This window comes from Cheilinus undulatus, linkage group 12 (genome assembly GCF_018320785.1).
Source record: "Cheilinus undulatus linkage group 12, ASM1832078v1, whole genome shotgun sequence".
Taxonomy (NCBI): Eukaryota; Metazoa; Chordata; class Actinopteri; order Labriformes; family Labridae; genus Cheilinus; species Cheilinus undulatus.
Genome location: NC_054876.1, coordinates 2,972,566 through 2,991,740, shown reverse-complemented (window position 1 = coordinate 2,991,740; position 19,175 = coordinate 2,972,566). Strand labels below are relative to the sequence as shown.

At 40.6% G+C, this 19,175-nt stretch overlaps 1 protein-coding gene across 3 annotated transcripts in view; it reads right to left on the bottom strand.

The window, feature by feature from the left end:
* Window positions 1-19,175, bottom strand: part of ntm (neurotrimin) — a 930,591-nt gene that overhangs the window by 15,311 nt on the left and 896,105 nt on the right. For all 3 annotated transcript variants that reach the window (XM_041801723.1, XM_041801722.1, XM_041801724.1), the window contains one exon: window positions 3,618-3,746. In XM_041801723.1, the coding sequence (XP_041657657.1) occupies window positions 3,618-3,746 (129 nt within the window). The remainder of the gene's footprint in view (window positions 1-3,617; window positions 3,747-19,175) is intronic.

Sequence of the window (19,175 nt, the reverse complement as noted above, 5' to 3'; positions counted from 1 at the left end):
GATTTTTATACACTTTTCTAAAAATATGACACTATTTACCCTATGTAAAACAACATGTGCAAACTGATATGTCAGTAATTTGCTGAGTGACTGAGAAGGTGAAGGGGGGTCTACGGGAGGAGAGGTAAGGGTTTTGCTTTTTTGTGTGTGAGAATCATGTCTTTTTGTTTCCTTGTTGCCAATAAAATTACACAAAAATTAAACATCTCATCACTGAATGCTTTTTGATCAGTCAAGTCACTGACCCGTTCTTTCATTTCAGAATCTTCTCCAAGCTGAACTCTCATGTCTCATGAAAGACTGAATCTTTCATGAGTTGGACATCCTCATTCATGCCTCTGTATCTTCTTGACCTGACGATTACAAATCTCTTTTTATCTGCTTGAATAAATCCTCTCTTTATCAGTTACAACTGGTTCAAAATGCTGCTGGAAGATTGCTGACTAGGTCCACCAGGACGGCTCACATCACCCCAGTTTTGTGGCCCCTGAGGGCCCGAAGATCATAAGCATCCACCTTCAGCCTTGACTGTCTGAATCTTGGACTGTAGATGGTGGGATATCCAAAGTCTTTTGTAATAATGATAATAAATTTACGCTGAGGAACATTCTCCTGAAACAGTTCCATGTTTTTGTAACACTAATTTCTCGCAGACTGACTGATCTCTGCCCATGAAGACTCTGCCTCTCTAAAATGCTCCTTTAACACCCAGCCTTGTGACTGGCCTGGTGACAATTAACCTAATTTGACTCAGAATGTTCCTCCATCTACTTACTTTTCCAGCTTTTTGTTGCCCCATACACATTTTTTTGAGATGTGTTGCTGCCATCAAATTCAAAATGAGCTAATAATTTTTCATGAAATGGTAAAATTCTAATTTTCAACATCTGATGTGTTGTTTATGTTGTTTAGTGTTTTTGGAATCAGGGGTGCATTTCAGCCTAAAAGAAAGGAATATTTCCTCCATCTTTATTACCTTTATGACTTACATTGTAGTGCTGTACTCAAGACCACGCTATCCGCCAGCCCCGCTCAGAACGAGCCGTTTCTGTGTCTGTGGCTTTAAATAGTAATTAGCTGTCTGACTCCGCCCCTGACCACACCCCCCTCAGGAAATGGATGCAGCACTCATGATATTACAGACACTTTTTTTTTTCCAGAGTTTAGAATGGGCTTCAAACCATCAATCTCCCAGACTGTAGTCAGCAGGGTAACCCACTGAGCTATCCAGCATCTCAGCTGGCAGATGAGAGGATCAGTAGAGGAGGGCAGAACTTTCCTCCAAGTGGGGGAGGGCCAACCAAACCTAGGGGCCGGTTGCTTAGGCCCTTGGTGAGGTCACTAGATGTAAAATCTGAAAACTGCTTGTTTCAACTCACATTTTCTGAAAGGTGGAGAAAGAGAGGGGGAGAGGGAATGGATTTTTCTGGTACTTGAGGGGATTGTGGACAGGCCAGAGGCACATATTTGTGTTAGAAAAGCCTGAAAAAGTGATTTTTGCACAATATGTCCCCTTTACAATGAACAAGACACATTTAAAACCACAACATAATCCTTCTGGTTAGTAAATATGTCAGATACAGCAATCTCTTATCTCCAAAAGCAGTCTCTGTCATAAGCATCTGCTCTGCACATTATGTCAAACTTCATGCAAGCATTATACTTTTTTTTCCCCCTGTTTATTTATTTTTTTAAATCCTTTCATTACTGCAGCTAATAATCAAATGAAGTTATCATAGCTGAAATAAAAACAGAAACATGCTGCCTTTGTTATAAATGCTGTTCAGAACTGGACAACAGCTGAACTTTTCCTGGTCGCACAATCTGGCATAATGGAATCTTAGGGCGCTTTCACATTAGGCCCAGTTGTTTCGAACCACGCGAACACGAACAACTGGGCCTACAACTCCTCCCTCTCCCCCTCCCCCGCTGGCTTACTTTCACACTAGAACCATCCAACTGTGCCAGGGCCAACTTGTGTATTTACTCGGTCTGAAACAGCAGGTGGCAGTATGCATGTAGCTGGTTTACAACCCCGCCAAGGAGGAAAGAGTAGAAGAAGCTACCATGGCAACCACTGGGGTCATGACCTGAGCGAAGATTGTTTTTGTTTTGACCCGGCAAAAAGTCCATCCTGCAGCCATGGATGATTTAAAATCACTTTAAAGATGCCAGCAATTTCGCTCTTCATATCTGCACATCTACTACAGCTCAGAGGATTAAATGGACTCACGCTGCGTAGATACGACGGTTTTTGAGGTGGAAAGAGATTTTTATTGCCTTTGCACCTCCTCTCACTGACTCCAACTTGTATCCATTTGTAAGGTGAGTCACAACAGACCGTTCATTGACTGGATTCTCATGATTTCTGCTCTTTATTGAGGAAAAATGTGAACAAACTGCCGCGCTGTGTAAAGAAGTTTCGTGTTTTATGATGACGTCATAAAGCTGATACAACACTCTGTCCCGTATCCGGGCGCGGTTGCATTCACATCTCATCCGAACCGAGCCAAAGTCCACTTGAATCGAGCCCGAGACCACCTCCCCAAGTGGGCCCGGGGCTGGTTCGTTTGCATTCACACTACCAAAACAAACCATACTTTGGACTCAAGTGCACTCGGATCAGGGACTGGGCCCCTAATGTGAAAGCACCCTTAAAAGAGCTATCATAGAAATTTCTGGAGGAAGTGAGAGTATTTCTGTGCAGATTTCAGACCAAAGTTTCCAATCAAATCAAACTGTTTCTCCTCCATTCTTCACTTTCAGGTTTCTGACAGAATAAAGCTGCAGACCCGAGCGAAAAACAAAATCCTGCAATCGATTCTTCTGGTATGCTTTTGTTGCCCCTGTCCCTACTTTTTTTTTTTTTTTTTTTTAGATTTTTGCTTCCAAGTCAAAATGAGTTAATAAGAGTTAATAAATGGTCAAATGTCTCTATTTCAACATATATGTTGTTAATGTGCCATTATAAATAAAAAAATGGGTTTATGAGATTTGACAATCACTGATTTTTTTTAACGTTTTACACAGTGTCCCAACTTTTTTGAAATGGAGATTGCACTCTCTTATAAATGAACTCACATTAATTAAATAATCATCCAAAGTTTGAATATGATTAATCTCATATTTTGCTCCAAGAAGTCTTTTATTCTGTCCTTTCAGAAACCCTTAAACTCCTGGTCTTTGAATAAATGAAGCCAACAGTCGATGAAAACTTGTTTTAAAAGCCGCCATATTTCCTTTGAAAAACTGAAATCAGTGGATATTTCAATGCAAATTTTGTGGAGCTACCACTAAAGACTCTTCCTTTTTATCTTGATTTTTCTCCACATTAATGGAAAAAAATCACTTTAAAAAGGAAACACAAGAGACAAATTACTGCTCTTTTAACGCCTTTTCCTTTTTAAAACATTGAATGAGGAGAGAAAGGCAGAGAATGCTTTTATTAGAGAAAGTAAAATCTGAAAATATTTGGTTATTTTTCCTTATTTTAACTGTTCCAGGATTAATGAGCCTCTGAAACAGCAGCTGCAGCCTTTACAAACATTTCCATTGAAAATCAAAGCATCATTTATTCAGATTGACCACTTTTCTGAGTCATCTATCAGCTCACTCACAGTTGACGGTGATGTCGACGGTCTGGACGTCTGTGTCGATATCGTTGACAGCCGTGCACTCGTACGTCCCCGCTCTCTGTCTGCTGATAGATGGGATTTCCAGGTACTCATCGTCTGAGGCCAGGTCTCCTGTGTAAGGTCACACGCACACAAAGAGGGAGTAAGTGGAGACGGTCATTCAGAGTTAATTCGACAAGTCTGCGGCTGTGGCCCCGATTGTCACGTTCACACCGTGTCCCTGAGTGGCCTCTGGGAAAGTCATCGACACGGCGGCGCTCAGAGAAACAGGAGGGAAGGGGATGATGGGAATGAAAGGTACAATCTTCACCACACTTATTTGAGTTTATCTAGTGAGGGAGTCCATCAACAACTAATGTAGCATTTTTACTATCTGTTTTAGAAGTAATGGTGGCTGCTCTTAAAGGGTTGAACGCCTTTTCTAAACACTGAAGAAAATATCCAGACTCATCCATGCTTGACAGCCCTCACATCGTCCTAATTTGGCTGTTCACACATGAACCTCACAGCAGAGACGATCCTGCAGGACGGGGGTCTGACCTCATAATGACACTTGCTGCCTCTGTATCAACGCCAGGTGCCGTTCATGCACATCAGTGTGATACCTTTCACTACCTGGTCCTCAGTGCTGCTGATGATAATCTTATGTTTTTATTTATTGTATTCATGCACAACCCAAAAAGCTTACAAAACACCATCACTGATAGACAGAGACCAGGAACTAAAGGCAGACCCTAATGACTTAAACCATGCTGACACTGTGCAACCTTCTTCATTGATTTGTGGTGGACCACTATTTCATATTGTTAGCCTCAAAGCACAATTTCCTAAGTCAGTGGTTCTCACTGTTGGGGTCACGAGACAATTGTTGCGTTTCCATTACCCTAAGAAGTGTGCAAAATCTAAATAGTGCAATTAAAAACTGGTAATGGAAACACCTGAATTTACAAAACTCTCAAATAAAAAAACTTTTTATGCTCTCAGAGGAGGTATTTCAGATGTTTTGATATAGAAACGTATCACAGAAGTGCAATGGAAACACTTCTTCAGCATTAACACTTCACTGACGTGACGTATTGTGTCACATGACCACTTCATTCCGAGACAACATGGCGTACGTGTGGACAGAAGGGGAGACGAGGCTTTTCTTAACACCATACTTAAACCCTTAGACGTGGATTTTTCTATAAATACGGACTTTCCTCTGAAATATCACCTGTTGCCTTCATCTTTAGTTCAAAATTGTCATGGCAACCGCCGTAGATGTAATCATAACCGTATCAACAGGTTTTGAGCGTCCAGCTTCCTTGCAGCGGAGTCTCACAAGTGAGATTTCACAAGAATTGCATGTCTCATCCCCAAAACTCTCTTTAGTGGAAACACATTCAAAGCGCAATTATTCTTAGTTGAAATTCAAGAAGTAAAAATATCGCTTTTATTTTAAAGACCATAATGAAAATGCAGCGGAGGGGTCTCCAGATGCCTTAAAAGTGTAAATTATGTTTTTGCCACTTTACACAGATTTGGCAAAGTTTCAACCCAGTTTCATCACTTTTGCCAACAATTTTGACAAATTTTAAACCATTTTCATCACTTTTTCCTACCATTTTGGTCATTTTTGGTACACTAACACATTTTTGACATTCAAAAACCATTTTTGTTCATTCTAAAACCTTTGCACCACTTTTTTCTGCCTGTTTTTGCTGCTTTAATACCAATTCTTGGCTCTTTCCACCAGTGTTGCCTCTGTTAACCCATTTTTCTAACTTTTTACCACTTTCTACACCCATTTTTGCCAATTTTAACCACTTTCACTATTTGATATGCCCATATTTTACCAGTTTAACCCATTTCTGATTATTTGTCTGCAACTGTTAAACGCCTTTTATTTTCTATCCTATTTTATCTAACTTCCACCCATTTTTCCCACTTTAACCCATTAAAGCCTGAAACAAATTATAGCCAGAAAATTCTCACTTTTTGGAGCTTAAATGTTTATTTCACTTTCTACTGAAATCTAAAAAAATCCAAATTTTAATAAAATCTAACATATATATTTTTTTGTATCTTATTTGATGCATTAGGTGTTTTTGGTAACTGATAATCCACTTGAGGGCATTTTTATCATTTATCAGATTGTATTCAGAAGTTTTTTTTTGTAATTTATTGATCGTATACATTAGATAGAGGAATCATAGAAGTACTTATCACAAATGATACAACAGGCTTTAAGGGGTTAAACCCAGTTCAGCCACTTATTAATAACTTTTACCACTTTTAATGACGTTTTTTTTGTTTTTCATTTTAACCGAATTTGCTTATTTTTTCACCACTTTTATCCAATTTTTGCCACCTCTAACCCATTTCTGCTACGTTCAAAATCCCATTTCACCACCTTTTACACCAATTTTAGCCAATATTGAACCCATTTGTAACCCATCTTAGTTCTGTTTTTGAGAAAAGGGATTCAGATTTTTAAGAAGTCTATTTACTAGGGCATACAAGAATAAAAATAAATATTTGTTTATTTCAAAAGAGTGGTAATTATTCAGGTTAAATATTAAATATGGATATCACAGCTTAACTTTCCAGTAGACCATGATTTTATTGACCCCCATGTTCCCTGGTCTGGATGGGCCCCAGAAAGCTCTCCCCTTTATCCCCCCTTATGGACGACCCACGGGTGTCGCTAGGGATGTTGGGCCCTCAGAAAGAATATTACCCAGGGCCCCTCCTGACCGGCTAGCCAACCAACAAATGTTGCATCATTTTTTACAAATGTCTATGCATTCAAATGTATTTCTGAACCATAATTTCCAGATGTAAGAGCAATATTTTTTACTATGGTTAAACTAAATTTACTTGTTTTGCAGTGCTGGACTACAGCATTCAGACATTTCTAAGGGAGGAGCAGGGCCCCCCAAGTATTTTTATTTAAATCTTTTTAAATTTTAGTCTGTTGACCAATTCATGTGGTTGCTTTTGATTCAATAATGACACTAATTACTAAGAAAAAATTAAATTAAAACACTTTTCATTGCAGGCTTCCCAAGGGCCCCTCCCTACTGTGGGCCCAGGTAATCGGTACCCTCTTTCCCCGCTGTGCTACGCCCATGGACTGGTGGTGTTATTTATTGTTCTCGTCTAAAATTTGAATCTACCGATATGTGTAATAATTAAAACACCTTGATCCTCATTAGGGTTTCATCATTTCAGTCAAAAAGTATTTTTAATGAGACTTGGACCCTAAAGAGGAGTATAAAGGATGGTTTAGTGTCCATCTGACAGCTGACTTCATCTTGTGAAGCCTCTTTTAAGCTAACAGGGTTAAAAATAAATCACAAGAGCCTCAGATCTTACAGCCACATTTGACTGGTCTGATTAATCTCCCCAGCTCTAAAGTCATCCAAACAAAGATAAAAGTGCAGATCTAAGTTTAGAAGCGGCAGCAGCAGTGTGTAAAGGCGACAGCTTTTGTTAATTCTTGTGGAAACATGATCTGGGATGACGGGCTGAATTCCTACGAGTACATGTGCATCAAAACTTACACAAGTAAATATGACGCGGTGTACCCGACTCTGTCTGCCTCTGACGCGCTCCCATTGTTCACTTCAACACTTACACAGACCCCTTCTGGAGCTTTCTGACATTTTTGTGAGGCCGTCGCAGCGCTGTGTGATTAGTGCTTTGTTCAGCCCCCACCTTCTCTGTCAGAACGTTCATATTCGGCGTTTTTTCAGCGTTTCAGAATATGAGCGTTAAAATGCCAGCCCTGCTACTTTTCCTTGTATCAATTTGACACGCTTGACAGAGACACTTAATACAGCACTCAACGCAAAGAACAAAGGATGTAATTGACTTCAAGTCTCCTTCCAGGATGTTGGGAGGTGACAGGAATAAATTGCACATGGATTCACTTTGATGCTTCCAGGCACATTACTGAATTTCACCTGGGAAGGTTGTTATGGAGAGAAGTCCTCGCTGACACTCCGCTCACCTGACGGGGAGTATCAGGAGGACTGGTTGGAGGTGTGCACGTTCCAGTCTGCTTGGGTTCGGCTCAAAAAGAGGATGAGAAATCCGCCAACAGAGAGCGGTGTCAGTTAGAGCCTCACTAGTCTGAGGAGCGCTAATGTAGACGCTCACACCCAAAATCCTCAGATTTTTACTTCAGTGCTTCCAGCTTCCAGCCTCAGCACTTCAGCTAACCTGAATCTAACTATCCCTGCACGTGAAAACAGCAATCACATAGCAAAGGCTGCACAGAATCATAGTATCAATCATGATCAATTATAATCCACTGGTGCAGAGGTTTTCAAAGTGTGAGGCGGGCCTCCCCTGGGGGGCGCCACAGAGCTTCAGGGGAGGCGCGGAACCATCAACCAGAAAAAAGGCGATTTGCTCTGCGAACCTGCTGTGCATGGAGCAAAATAGATAAACTTATAGTTACTATAGGGACTACGCTATAGAGCAGTGTTACTCAATCAAAGAGCCAAATTGTTGAAAAATACCTTCACAAGAGCCACAATCTAAGAGGTAAAAAGAGACAAAAACAGTTGGAAGTAGTAATAAAAATAGGTTAAAGGTGGCAAAATGGTCAAAAAGCAGCAAAAAATGGGCGAAAACGAGGAGAAAAAGTGGAAAATGGTCAGAAAGTAGCAGAAATGGGTGAGAAAGGACAAAAAAAAAGTGGAAAGTTCTAAATGGGCAAAAAGCAGTCAGGAGTGGAAGAAATGGGCAAAAAAGAGGAAACAAGTGGTAAGTAGTAAAGTTAAAGTTAAGCAAAGTTAGTTTAAATGGGCAAAAAATGGTTTTTAAGAAAGGGCAAAAAATGGGATAAACGTGGCAAAAAGATGTTGCAAAAATGAGCAAAAAAATTGGGAAAAAGGTTTATTTAATGATGACAGGTAGCTTAAATGTGCAAAAAGGTGAAAAGTGGCAAAAATGGGATAAAGGTGGAAAAAATGGGGAAAAAGAGGCAAAAAGAAGTTGTAAAAGGGCTAAAAAAAATATGAAAAAGGGTATTTAATGGCGTTATAACTGAATAAGAGGGAAAGGCAGATGATTAAGGACATTTGCAAACCAAAATATCCAAAATATATTAAAGTTAAAAATGTTTAAAGATTAGACATAAATGTTTGAAATGTTGTTGTTTATTTATTTATTTATTTATTTATTTTCAATTTGAAGCCTTTTTGTGGTCGGGGGTCCACCGAATGAATAATTTCTTCTTAGGGGAGGCTCACTCTTCAAAACTTTGAAAACCCCTGCACTAGTGCATTAATTTTCCTTTAATCTTGATTAATCTCATGCTTTATCGCCTTTGCCAGCTGTCACTGGACTGGTCACCAGTCAATCCCAGGGCTGACAAAGAGAGACAGACAACCAGGCACACTCATACTCATACCTACGGCCAATTTAGAGTCACCAGTGAACCTAATGAGCATGTTTTTTGGTGGTGGGAGGAAGCCAGAGTACCCGGAGAGAACCCACGCATGCACAGGGAGAACATGCAAACTCCACACAGAAAGGTCCTGACCAGGAAGCGATCCAGGAACCTTCTTGCTGTGAGGCAACAGCGCTAACCCCTGCACTGCCGAGCAGCCCCCAGCTGATCGACCCTTCTTCACTCTATTTAAGTCTGCAGTCAGACTCTATCATTCACTGCCTCACTGTGCATGGCTAAGGGATGGCTAACTGATCAAATGGTTAAGTGAGAGCTTTGCCTTTCAGCCAGTTCATCTTCATCCTGATGTCTCGGTACACCAGCTGCAGGGACGGACATGTAGACCAAGTGCACTGGAGTCCCCGTGGCAGGTGGTGGCTGATCCCCTTGTCATCAAAGGTAGCAAAAACAACAAGAATGGTGCTGCATTTCCTCGTTTAAGGTAGCATCATCATCGTCATCGTGTTTGCTCCCAGCTCATTAAAATGAGCTTATAAATAGCACAGTAAATACAATGATGTTCATGTTTGAACCTTCAGGACTGCTTAACAAATCTGACACAAGAAGTCCTGTTAAATTTTAATCTGTGACAGAAAAGCTAACTTTAATCAGTCATCATGGTAAATTCATCTCTAACAAAGCTGTAAATCCCTCCCAGATGCCTGTATTTTGGTCCTGTTGTGTTCCGTGTCTCTGTCTCTTTAAAATACTGCAGCCGTCGCTGATGTTCAAAGCTCTGTGTTACTCCACAGCAGAGTTTCCTGCAGTTTATTATAATGAAGGCACAGTGCCTAGCATGAATACAAAGTTCCTCTGCTAATTAGATTTTACTGCACTTTTATCACTTTTATGTAAACCCCGGAGGAAAACTGGCACAAGCACTGCATTAGACGGAGAAGACCATGTGTTTAATGACTGAGGGGGTTATTTACAGTTTCTCTCTAACTCTGAATCAATCTCGTCTGTTAGCTGAAGTTTGTGAACTTATTCACAACACTTTTGACTAGCCGGAGCATGGCTGATGATTTAAATTATTGAGGAGAGCAGCAGAGCAAAGTTTTCTTCAATTTTTACAAAATTGGCTGTAATTGGCCGAATGTTAAAGAAACTAAAAGATTCATCTGAATTTGTTGGAATTTGTTCATTTTGGAAGTTGAACACACGCAGAGAAATCCAGCACAGTTTCATGATCTAACAGAAAGAACTGGTTTCTAATAATAGGCTGGCATGTTAAAATGAGATTACAGCAATGAGACGATTCTGTGTTTCTCTGCACTACAACTTCATTTTTTTACTGTGGTATATAAAATCTCTTCAGCATGCACCTTGCCCTTTTCTTTTCTTGGCTTTTCAACATTTACAACATGCTCATTCTGAAGATCATTACTGGTAAATGGGTTTTTGACCATTATCACCATTATTTATTATTAACCCTCTGATGGTTTTGTGAGGTGCAAGTCAGTCATAACTCATCCTATTAATACATAATTAACACAGTGATGTTAATACCACCAGGTCTATTTGGAGTTCAGTTGTTTGCCCAAAGAGACATCTACATGTAGACGGCAGGATCTTGGGGATTAAAGCAGTGGTTCTCAACGTTGGGGTCGGGACGCCCATGGGGGTCGCAGGATGCCCAAAAGAACCTCAGAACATCTTTTAAAATTATACTGTTGCCACATAACACCCATTTTGTTAAATTTTGACCCCTTTTTATCGCTTTTCCCCACCAATTTTACCACTTCTAAAGCAAGTCTTGCCACTTTGCACCTATTGTAGCCTCTGTTAACCCTTAACCTACTGAGCCGGTGCCTCAGTGTGTGTGCCGGAGTATTATTACCGCAACTCTGTCAAAGTGTGTCCAATCAGAAAAATTCCAATGGTGTTGGAAAGCTGAGAATTTTGGGCATGCGCACACAAGCAAGCCATATGGCGTGGGCATTCATAGCAAAACACCATAACAAAACACCCGAAGTATCGCGAGACCACTATACAGATTCTCAACACTGTAACTCCTCGAAAGTGTGCTTAATCTAAAAAATTCCAACGCTGACAGAGAGCTGAGAATCTGTGCTTTCCGGCAATATATAATGTGTGGTATATATATTACAGTAATGTTGAACAGCACCGCGAAAATGGCAGCTTTGGCAGAAGACGAGTGAGAAAGGAGAGTGAAGGAAGAGAGTAAAAGGAGAGCGAGCCAGAGTGGTGTTTTGTTTTCAAAAAATAGCGTTAGATAGTGGCATTTGTGAGTGTCTGTCATGTGCAATAACACTATGTTACTTGAGAATGTTGATAATGCATTTTGCTACCTTTATTTGCACTAATTGTCGCCTATGTATATAGTTATCTTTTGCACTGTGTTTTGCACACCCAGAGTCCTAGACTCAAAAAATGACTGGTGATTGTTCTAAACATGTATAGGTTCACATTTCAAATGTTAAATCAAAACTTCATAAGCAATAACAACATTTCTTCTCATAAAAGCCATGAAAAACAAATCAGTTTTTGTGTTTTTCTTCTTTTAAACTGCTGTCAATTCCATATAATGTGTAATAATCACTAACCAGATGTTGAAAAGTCAAGTTCAAGTACTCCTGGGAAAAGGGACCAAAGCTCTCAGACTTAGGGCATTTCCTGACTATTCACTCTAAGAAATGAAATGTTGATTTTACTTAACTCAGTTATGTCAACCAGTTCCACATAACTGTGTTGTTTAAAATGGAAAAGCAAACCACGAGTAATGTGAACAACACATATTAAGTAAATCTAACTTAATTATCTTACTTTAAAGCTACATGATATTACTACATTGCATAACCACAACAACATCATGTTGGATTTACTGACACTACATTAAGTTTACTTAATATGATTGAGTTCAACTAACTTAACACAGATGATTATTATTAATGTGGTAGGTTTGTGTTAATACAACACCTCAGTTGTACTGGTCAAATGACAAAATTAAATTAATACAATATAAGTTGCAAGGCTGCACGGTGCACTGATAAAAGTGTTCTGTTGATCCTACTTAATTTTATTTATTTTAGTAGTTGCACAAAAGAAATTTGCTTAGGTTCCATAAATGTTTGTTATATTACCATTTCATCTAAGGTGGACTGACTTGTGCAGTCATTTGCAGTAACGACTGTTAGTCACTCACTAAATCAGTAGGTGAAGTTTCAACAATGCCAGTGAGCCATCTTCCATTCACTGACATTAACAACAGTAACATTGTTCCCTGTAGGCAGGACCTCTTTAGTTGAGACAGCAACTTCACTCATGGTGCACTCTATTTAAATATTTTATTTAACCAGGAGAAAACCTCTTTGAGACTAAAAATCTCTTTTTTAAGGGTGTCCTGGCCAAGACAGCAGCAGCAAACTGAGTGCATAAAGGTATAGTGTCCAAAGGCATTCTGGGAAAACTGAAGATTTGTCAAAACTCAAATAATTTGAGAAATATCCAAGTGTTGGCTACATCTTGATATCTATAGCTAGTTTGTATACCTTATACAAACAAGCAATATGTGATTAAAAAAATACGATTACACCACTTGTGCTGCTACCTGGCACGCAAGTGCCGATGGTTGTTTTGCTCCGTTGTTATTGCACGTCTGAGAATGCATCATAGGAGAGCATCGTTGTGTGCATGTTGGATTTAAGTGAGATGGTTATGGTCATTTTAATCAACTGTGTTTTGTAGCCTTGAAATCTCTTACTATTAAGTGATTCCAATGAAACCTTGTTAAGTTTTCTGTAAGAACTTGAAAAGTTAGAGTAATTTTAACACAACAAAGTTACATAATATGAACAATATAATATGTACGCCATTTTTAGACTCAGTAGGTAAAGGGTTAAATAGCTGTAAAGGTTTTCCTGTCTGTTAGCAGTGTTCTCAGGCTGCAGAGATACAGATTATGAGCTGTAAAGTAGGCTCTACACTGGCATTAGAGTCTGCACATTCAGATGCAGACGTCCGGTTGTTATCTACAACCCCCAAGTGAAACGAATGGCTAAAGGGTTTTAATATTTAGTAACGCGAAAAGTACTCTAACGCGTTACTTTTAGAAGTAGGTAACACAGTAACGCAACAAATTACTTTTCTTGGTACGTAACGCAGTAATCTAACGAGTTTCAAAAGTAACGCTACCCAACACTGGGCATAAGTGTATGTTTCAAGGATGCTGGATTTATTCTAAACATCATTTCCAGCACATCCTGTCATTGTCATGTGTGTCTTTGCTTCTCCAGCTTCACAAGCCTTTGTTGCTTCAAACAGCAACCCGCTGAATCAATCAAGTACTGAATTACCTCTAACATCTCCCTCCGCTTTTCTTTTTACCAAATCTCCCTGCAGTCTGAATAAACTGCTAAATGATGATGATCTTGTGGGCTTGTTCCCTCATGGTTAGCCTGTTCATGAGCTGCTGGTGTCAGTCTGACCAGCAGTCACCCGACTGTGTGAGTGAAACCATTGTGAAGAACTCCCAGCGCGTGCCAAAGATTGATGTTTCTCTTTATGTGGACTAGAGTGGGAACAAATGTTGTCTCAGCAGAAACAAAGAGTTCAGAGAAATCTTCAGTAAGCACCACACACACTCTCCAAGCTCAGAGAAACACACAGGAAGTCCTCATTACAGCATTTTTATGAGTATGAACGGCAGCTCAGGCTGAGTATTTTCAACAACACGACTGCTGATATTCTTCAAATTCAGCCACAGGCAGAGTTTATCTTTACTCCAAATGTATCTAATTGGTTCGTCTGCTCTCTGATTGGTCTGCTGACCCACCAATCAAAGAGCCCCTTCTCATTACAAGCACTGCTAAGCTACTTCTAGTTGGACAAACTTTTTTTCCTGGGTCTTTCTCTGCATCATGGAGAAATTATCATTACCTTATCAGAGTGAACAGGTGTGCTTGGGTTTTCTGCAGATATTCTCCATACCTCAGTTATCATCAGACCCCTTTACACATTTACCTTTTGTTCAAAATTTTGCAGGAGAACACCTCTGAATATGCAAAAACAATGGAACAATTAACACCGGTATAAGCATCTTTGCATCTGCTCCCAGCTCCGTATCCCATACAGCCGCTTTTACTAAATGTAAATCCAGTTTTTACTGGAACATCAATCGGCAGAGTAAAAAAGCTTGGAATATTACTAAACTTCTAACTGGTATTAAAATAGAATTGGTATCTTTTTGCTGTGCAAAGAGTATGCAAGCATCAGTGACACCAGCAAACGCCCTCAGGCTTGATTGCAAGTTACGCAGTGAGCGAGCGTTACTTGACTCTGAGTGACTGTTAAAATGGCTTTGTCTATGCTGTCCGAGAGGAGTTCACAAACACTGGCTTTACAAAAGACTTAAAAATTGTAGGGGAGAAGCCTGAGTGTGGGGTGCACAGTAGTAAAAGCTTAAAAATGAGCAAATCAGACAGACATTTGAAAACGAAGCACCTGCTGACTCTTGAACTGTTTTATGGTTTAGTCCAGTTCACAAAAAAGCATTAGCTAGCGTAAAAGCTTCATGCCTCCTCAGGGGTTAGTTAACATCCATCCATTTTCTTCTGCTTATCTGATGTCTGGTTACTGGGGCAGCAGGCAAAGTAAGTAAACCCAGAAGTCCCTCTCCTCAGCAATGTTTTTTCAGTTCCTCCTGAGAAATTCTGGGGTGTTCCCAGGCAAGATGAGATATATATTATCCCTCCAGCGAGTTCTGGGTACGCCCAGGGTCTCCTCCCAGTTAGACAAGCCTGGAAGACCTCAGGGAGGCAAAAAGGAAGCATACTGATCAAATGCCTGAGCCACCTAAAGTGTCTCTTTTTCTACTCTATGTCAAGGTCCCTACAAATGTCCAAGCTTCTCACCCTATCCTTAAGACCTCATTTTAACCACGTGTATCAGCAATCTTATTCTTTTAGACAGTGCCCAGAGCTCATGACCACAGGTGAGGGTAGACTGACTGGTAAATCGAAGACCTTGCCTTTCGTCTAACCCCCTCTTCATCACAACAGTCTGGTACAATGCCTGCAACACATCTGATGATCTTCCTCTCAGTCTTTCAGTCCATTCTACCCTCACTTGTGAACAAGACCAAGAGATACTCTAAATCCTCCACATGGGACGGAGACTCACTCCCTACCTGGAGGGAGCAATCTACTGTTTTACAGCAGGGAAACATGGCCTCAGACATGGACAGGACCCTCATCCTGACTATTCCACTCAGCTGGAAACCTCCCTAGTGCCTGCTGGAGGTTCACATCATCATCAACCACATCATCTGCAAACAGAAAAAATTCAATTCTGAGGTCCCCGAAATGAAACCCTCCTCCCCTTGACTGTGCCTTGAGATCCTGTCCATGAATATCACAAACAAAATCAGTGCTCTCTCTGACATATCACCATCAGCAGTCAGAGAACTGAGCACTGTGCATGCAGTTTGTGTATGTCCATCATATTATAATCCATCCATCCATCTTCTGCTTATCTGGGGATGGGTCGAAGTGGTAATCAAGCCAACCCAGACATCCCTCTACCAAGCAACACTTTCCTACTCCTCCTGGGAGATCTGGAGACATTCCCAGACCAGACAGGATATATAATCCCACCAGTGCATTCTGGGTCTTCCCCAAGGTTTCCTTCCAGCTGTATGTGCCCGGAAAACCCCTAAATGGAGGCTTCCAGGAGGTATCCAGATCAGATGCCCGAACCACCTCAATTGGCTTTTTTCGATGCTAAGGAGCAGCGGCTCTTCTCCTAGTCCCCTCAGGATGTCTGAACTCCTCACCCATATCTCTAAGCCCAGCCACCCTGCGGGGGAAACTTATTTCAGCTGCTTGTATCGACACTCTCATTCTTGGTCATTACCCAGAGTTCATGATCAGGTGAAAGTTGGGAGGAAGATCGACTGGTAAATCGAAAGCTTCGCCATCCGGCTCAGCTCCCTCTTCACCACACCGGTTCGGCATAACACCCCAAAACTGCTGACTTGTTATGTCAAAATGTTCAGGCTATATGAGATTCGGCTCCAGTCACAGATACACCAGAATGACGTTGGAGGTAGACGCTCTTTTATATGAGGCTGCTCCTCAGAGAGTGTATTCCTGCTATCAGCACCTCCTTGACCTGGCGTCCCTTCATGCAGTGACCAAATATACAGTGTGTTAACGACACAGACATGTCCGCTTTATTTACACAACAGAAGGAGTGTGCTGCATAAAAAATAACTTTGAACAGACTCATGTAACCAACAAGTTTGTTTTTCAGCCATGATGCCAATACTTATTCGAAAATGTCATACTTGCATGGCCATTAGATTTGGGCTCAATAACAGTTTGACCATAGTTTTCAGATTTTAAGCTCTAAAATTGTGGACGAACCAATCTTTCATATTTTCTGCCATTCAATTTGATTGAACTTTTACCCAGAAAGGAACACAGCCGGCGTCATCTGGGCAAAGTACCCCGATGGAAGGCTCTAATCAACATCATCCAGTCCCATTTCTTACTTTCCCACATTCTCATTAAAAAAGAAAGGGACTCGACAAAGGGTCAGTTCCTGGTGAGGGCAGGACTTCTGAAAAAGGGAGAAAGGGTCAGTTTGAGAGTATTTATGAAAAGGTGATGATGCCAGGTTCAAGGCCAAGTCATTAACGGACCATTTTGCAGTTACATCAGAGTGACAAGTCAGGACATTGCAGAGAGCAGACAGGAGAAAGGGGCTGAGAGGAGAAAGCAAAGACAGCCAGGAGGTCTCTGGAGGCTGGCAGGAGATGATGTACCCTTTCTGTGTTCCTGAAATGCCATCCTCCAACTCAAGGGCAGAGAAGGAAATGGGGGCGAAACCAGCAAAAAAAAAAAAAAAAAAAAAAAATGTGTGAGCGTGTCTGGGGGGCAAGGGAAGAAAAACAGGGGAGCAGATGCTGGAGGAGTATAGGCACTTAAGGACGGGGTGCGAGGGGATGTGGTGAGGCAGGATTTAAATTGATGAATCGGAGCAGCGGGAGGGGAGGAAATGGAATCAGAATGGCAGATAGGAGTTGTTAACAGGCAGAAAAGCATACATATCTAAAGAGAGAGTGGGAGTGGAATCGCTGTTGTCAGTGTTGTCCTGAGGGAAACATAGTCAAAGTGAAGTGTGTTGAAGAGGCGACGAAGCTTTTGTTACTCAGACAAACAACAACAGAGAAAGCTTATTTAAAAGATGTCTGAGAAGACAATGAAGGACGGGCAGTGACTGCTGCCGAGCCACAGCTCCAGTCTGAACGTGTCTCTGTTGCTGCAAGATTTCAAGGTAGACTTATTTCCCTCTGATTATCAGCCTTTGGCATTAGAAATTTCATAATGTGCCGAGCCTCCTTTGATGCACCTTCGTCTCTGAAGGCGACAAACATATAGAAGTGGTGAGCAGAGAATAAAAAATACAGTAGCTGTTGGTTTCCATGTATTAGCAGAGTGCAGTAATGCAGCTTTGCTTCTATTCAGGAGGTTTGCCAGCAGAGAGAATGCGTTGTGACAGTGTGGTGAGATTTGACCCGTCAATAGCATGAATAATTCCAAGCATACAAAGAGAAATGAACAGCGCGGCTGCTGCTAATCTCTCAGGCCACAGCTCGTCCTGTATCAGCGATGGAGTGAAGGAGAGGCAGCTGTGAGAGTGAAGGACACTGTGCGTCAGATAAAACGGTGATGAATGAATGGTATATAGGAGTGAATCACTATTCTGTTTCTGCTTCTGTATGCTAAACAGAATCTGAAATCCTCCTGATTTTTGACATTTCCATCTACTCCAATAAAGGAAGTGTTGACAAGCAAAGCCAAACAGAGGATTCATTAAAACAGAGTTTAAATCACTGCTGAGTCTCCTGTCAAACATTTACTATTGTGTTTGTTTTCATTGTGTTTTCACTGTCTGTCTGCAGGGACAGCAGATGGAGAGACGCTGCTGTCTGTTAAACAGCATCAAAAGATTTCAGCTAAGAATGGGAATTTAACCCAGAACACAGGAAAACAATGGCATGAGTGCTATATGTTTTTTACTTATGCAGTATTTTTATTCAAATTTTGCCAATCAATTCAACTGCTGTCAATCAATTAAAATATGTCATTAATTGCTGGCTGTGTAATTGATTAACCCTTTACCTACTGAGTCTAATAATGGCGATTTGGACATATTTTGTTGTTATGGCTGTAAAATAGTCAGGAAATGCCCTAAGTCTGAGAGCTTTGGTCCCTTTTCCCAGGAGTACTTGAACTTGACTTTTCAACATCTGGTTAGTGATTATTGCACATTATATGGAACTGTCAGCAGTTTAAAAGAAGAAAAACACAAAAACTGATTTGTCTTTCCATAGCTTTTATGAGAAGAAATGTTGTTATTGCTTATGAAGTTTTGATTTAACATTTGAAATGTGAATGTTTAGAACAATCACCAGTCATTTTCTGAGTCTAGGACTCTGGGTGTGCAAAACACAGTGCAAAAGATAACTATATACATAGGTGACAATTAGTGCAAATAAAGGTGGAAAAATGCATTCTCAACATTCTCAAGTAACATATCGTTATTGCACATGACAGACACGCACCAATGCCACTATCTAACGCTATTTTTTGAAAGCTGTTTGACATTACCGTAATATACTGTATATATCACACATCATATATTGCCGGAAAGCACAGATCCTCAGCTCTCTGTCAGTGTTGGAATTTTTTAGATTGAACAAATTTTCAAGGAGTTACAGTGTTGAGAATCCATGTAGCGGTCTTGCGATACTTCTGGTGTTTTGCTAAGAATGCTCACGTCATATGGTTGCAAGTACTGTAATGAACCATATATGTGCGCATACCCACAATTCTCAGCTTTCCAACGCCATTGGAATTTTCTGAACGGACAAACTGACAGAGTTATGGTAATAATACTCCGGACCAAACACAGCGCTGGCGCTGGGTCAGTAGGTAAAGGGTTAAAATAAAATGTGCCCATACTAACTAAAAGTACGATAAAACAGTTAGAAATGCTTCGTCAAAGGTTGGAACCACTGCTCTGCATGCACTGAAATGGTTTGGCCATAGAGTTGCAGTAAAGTTTTA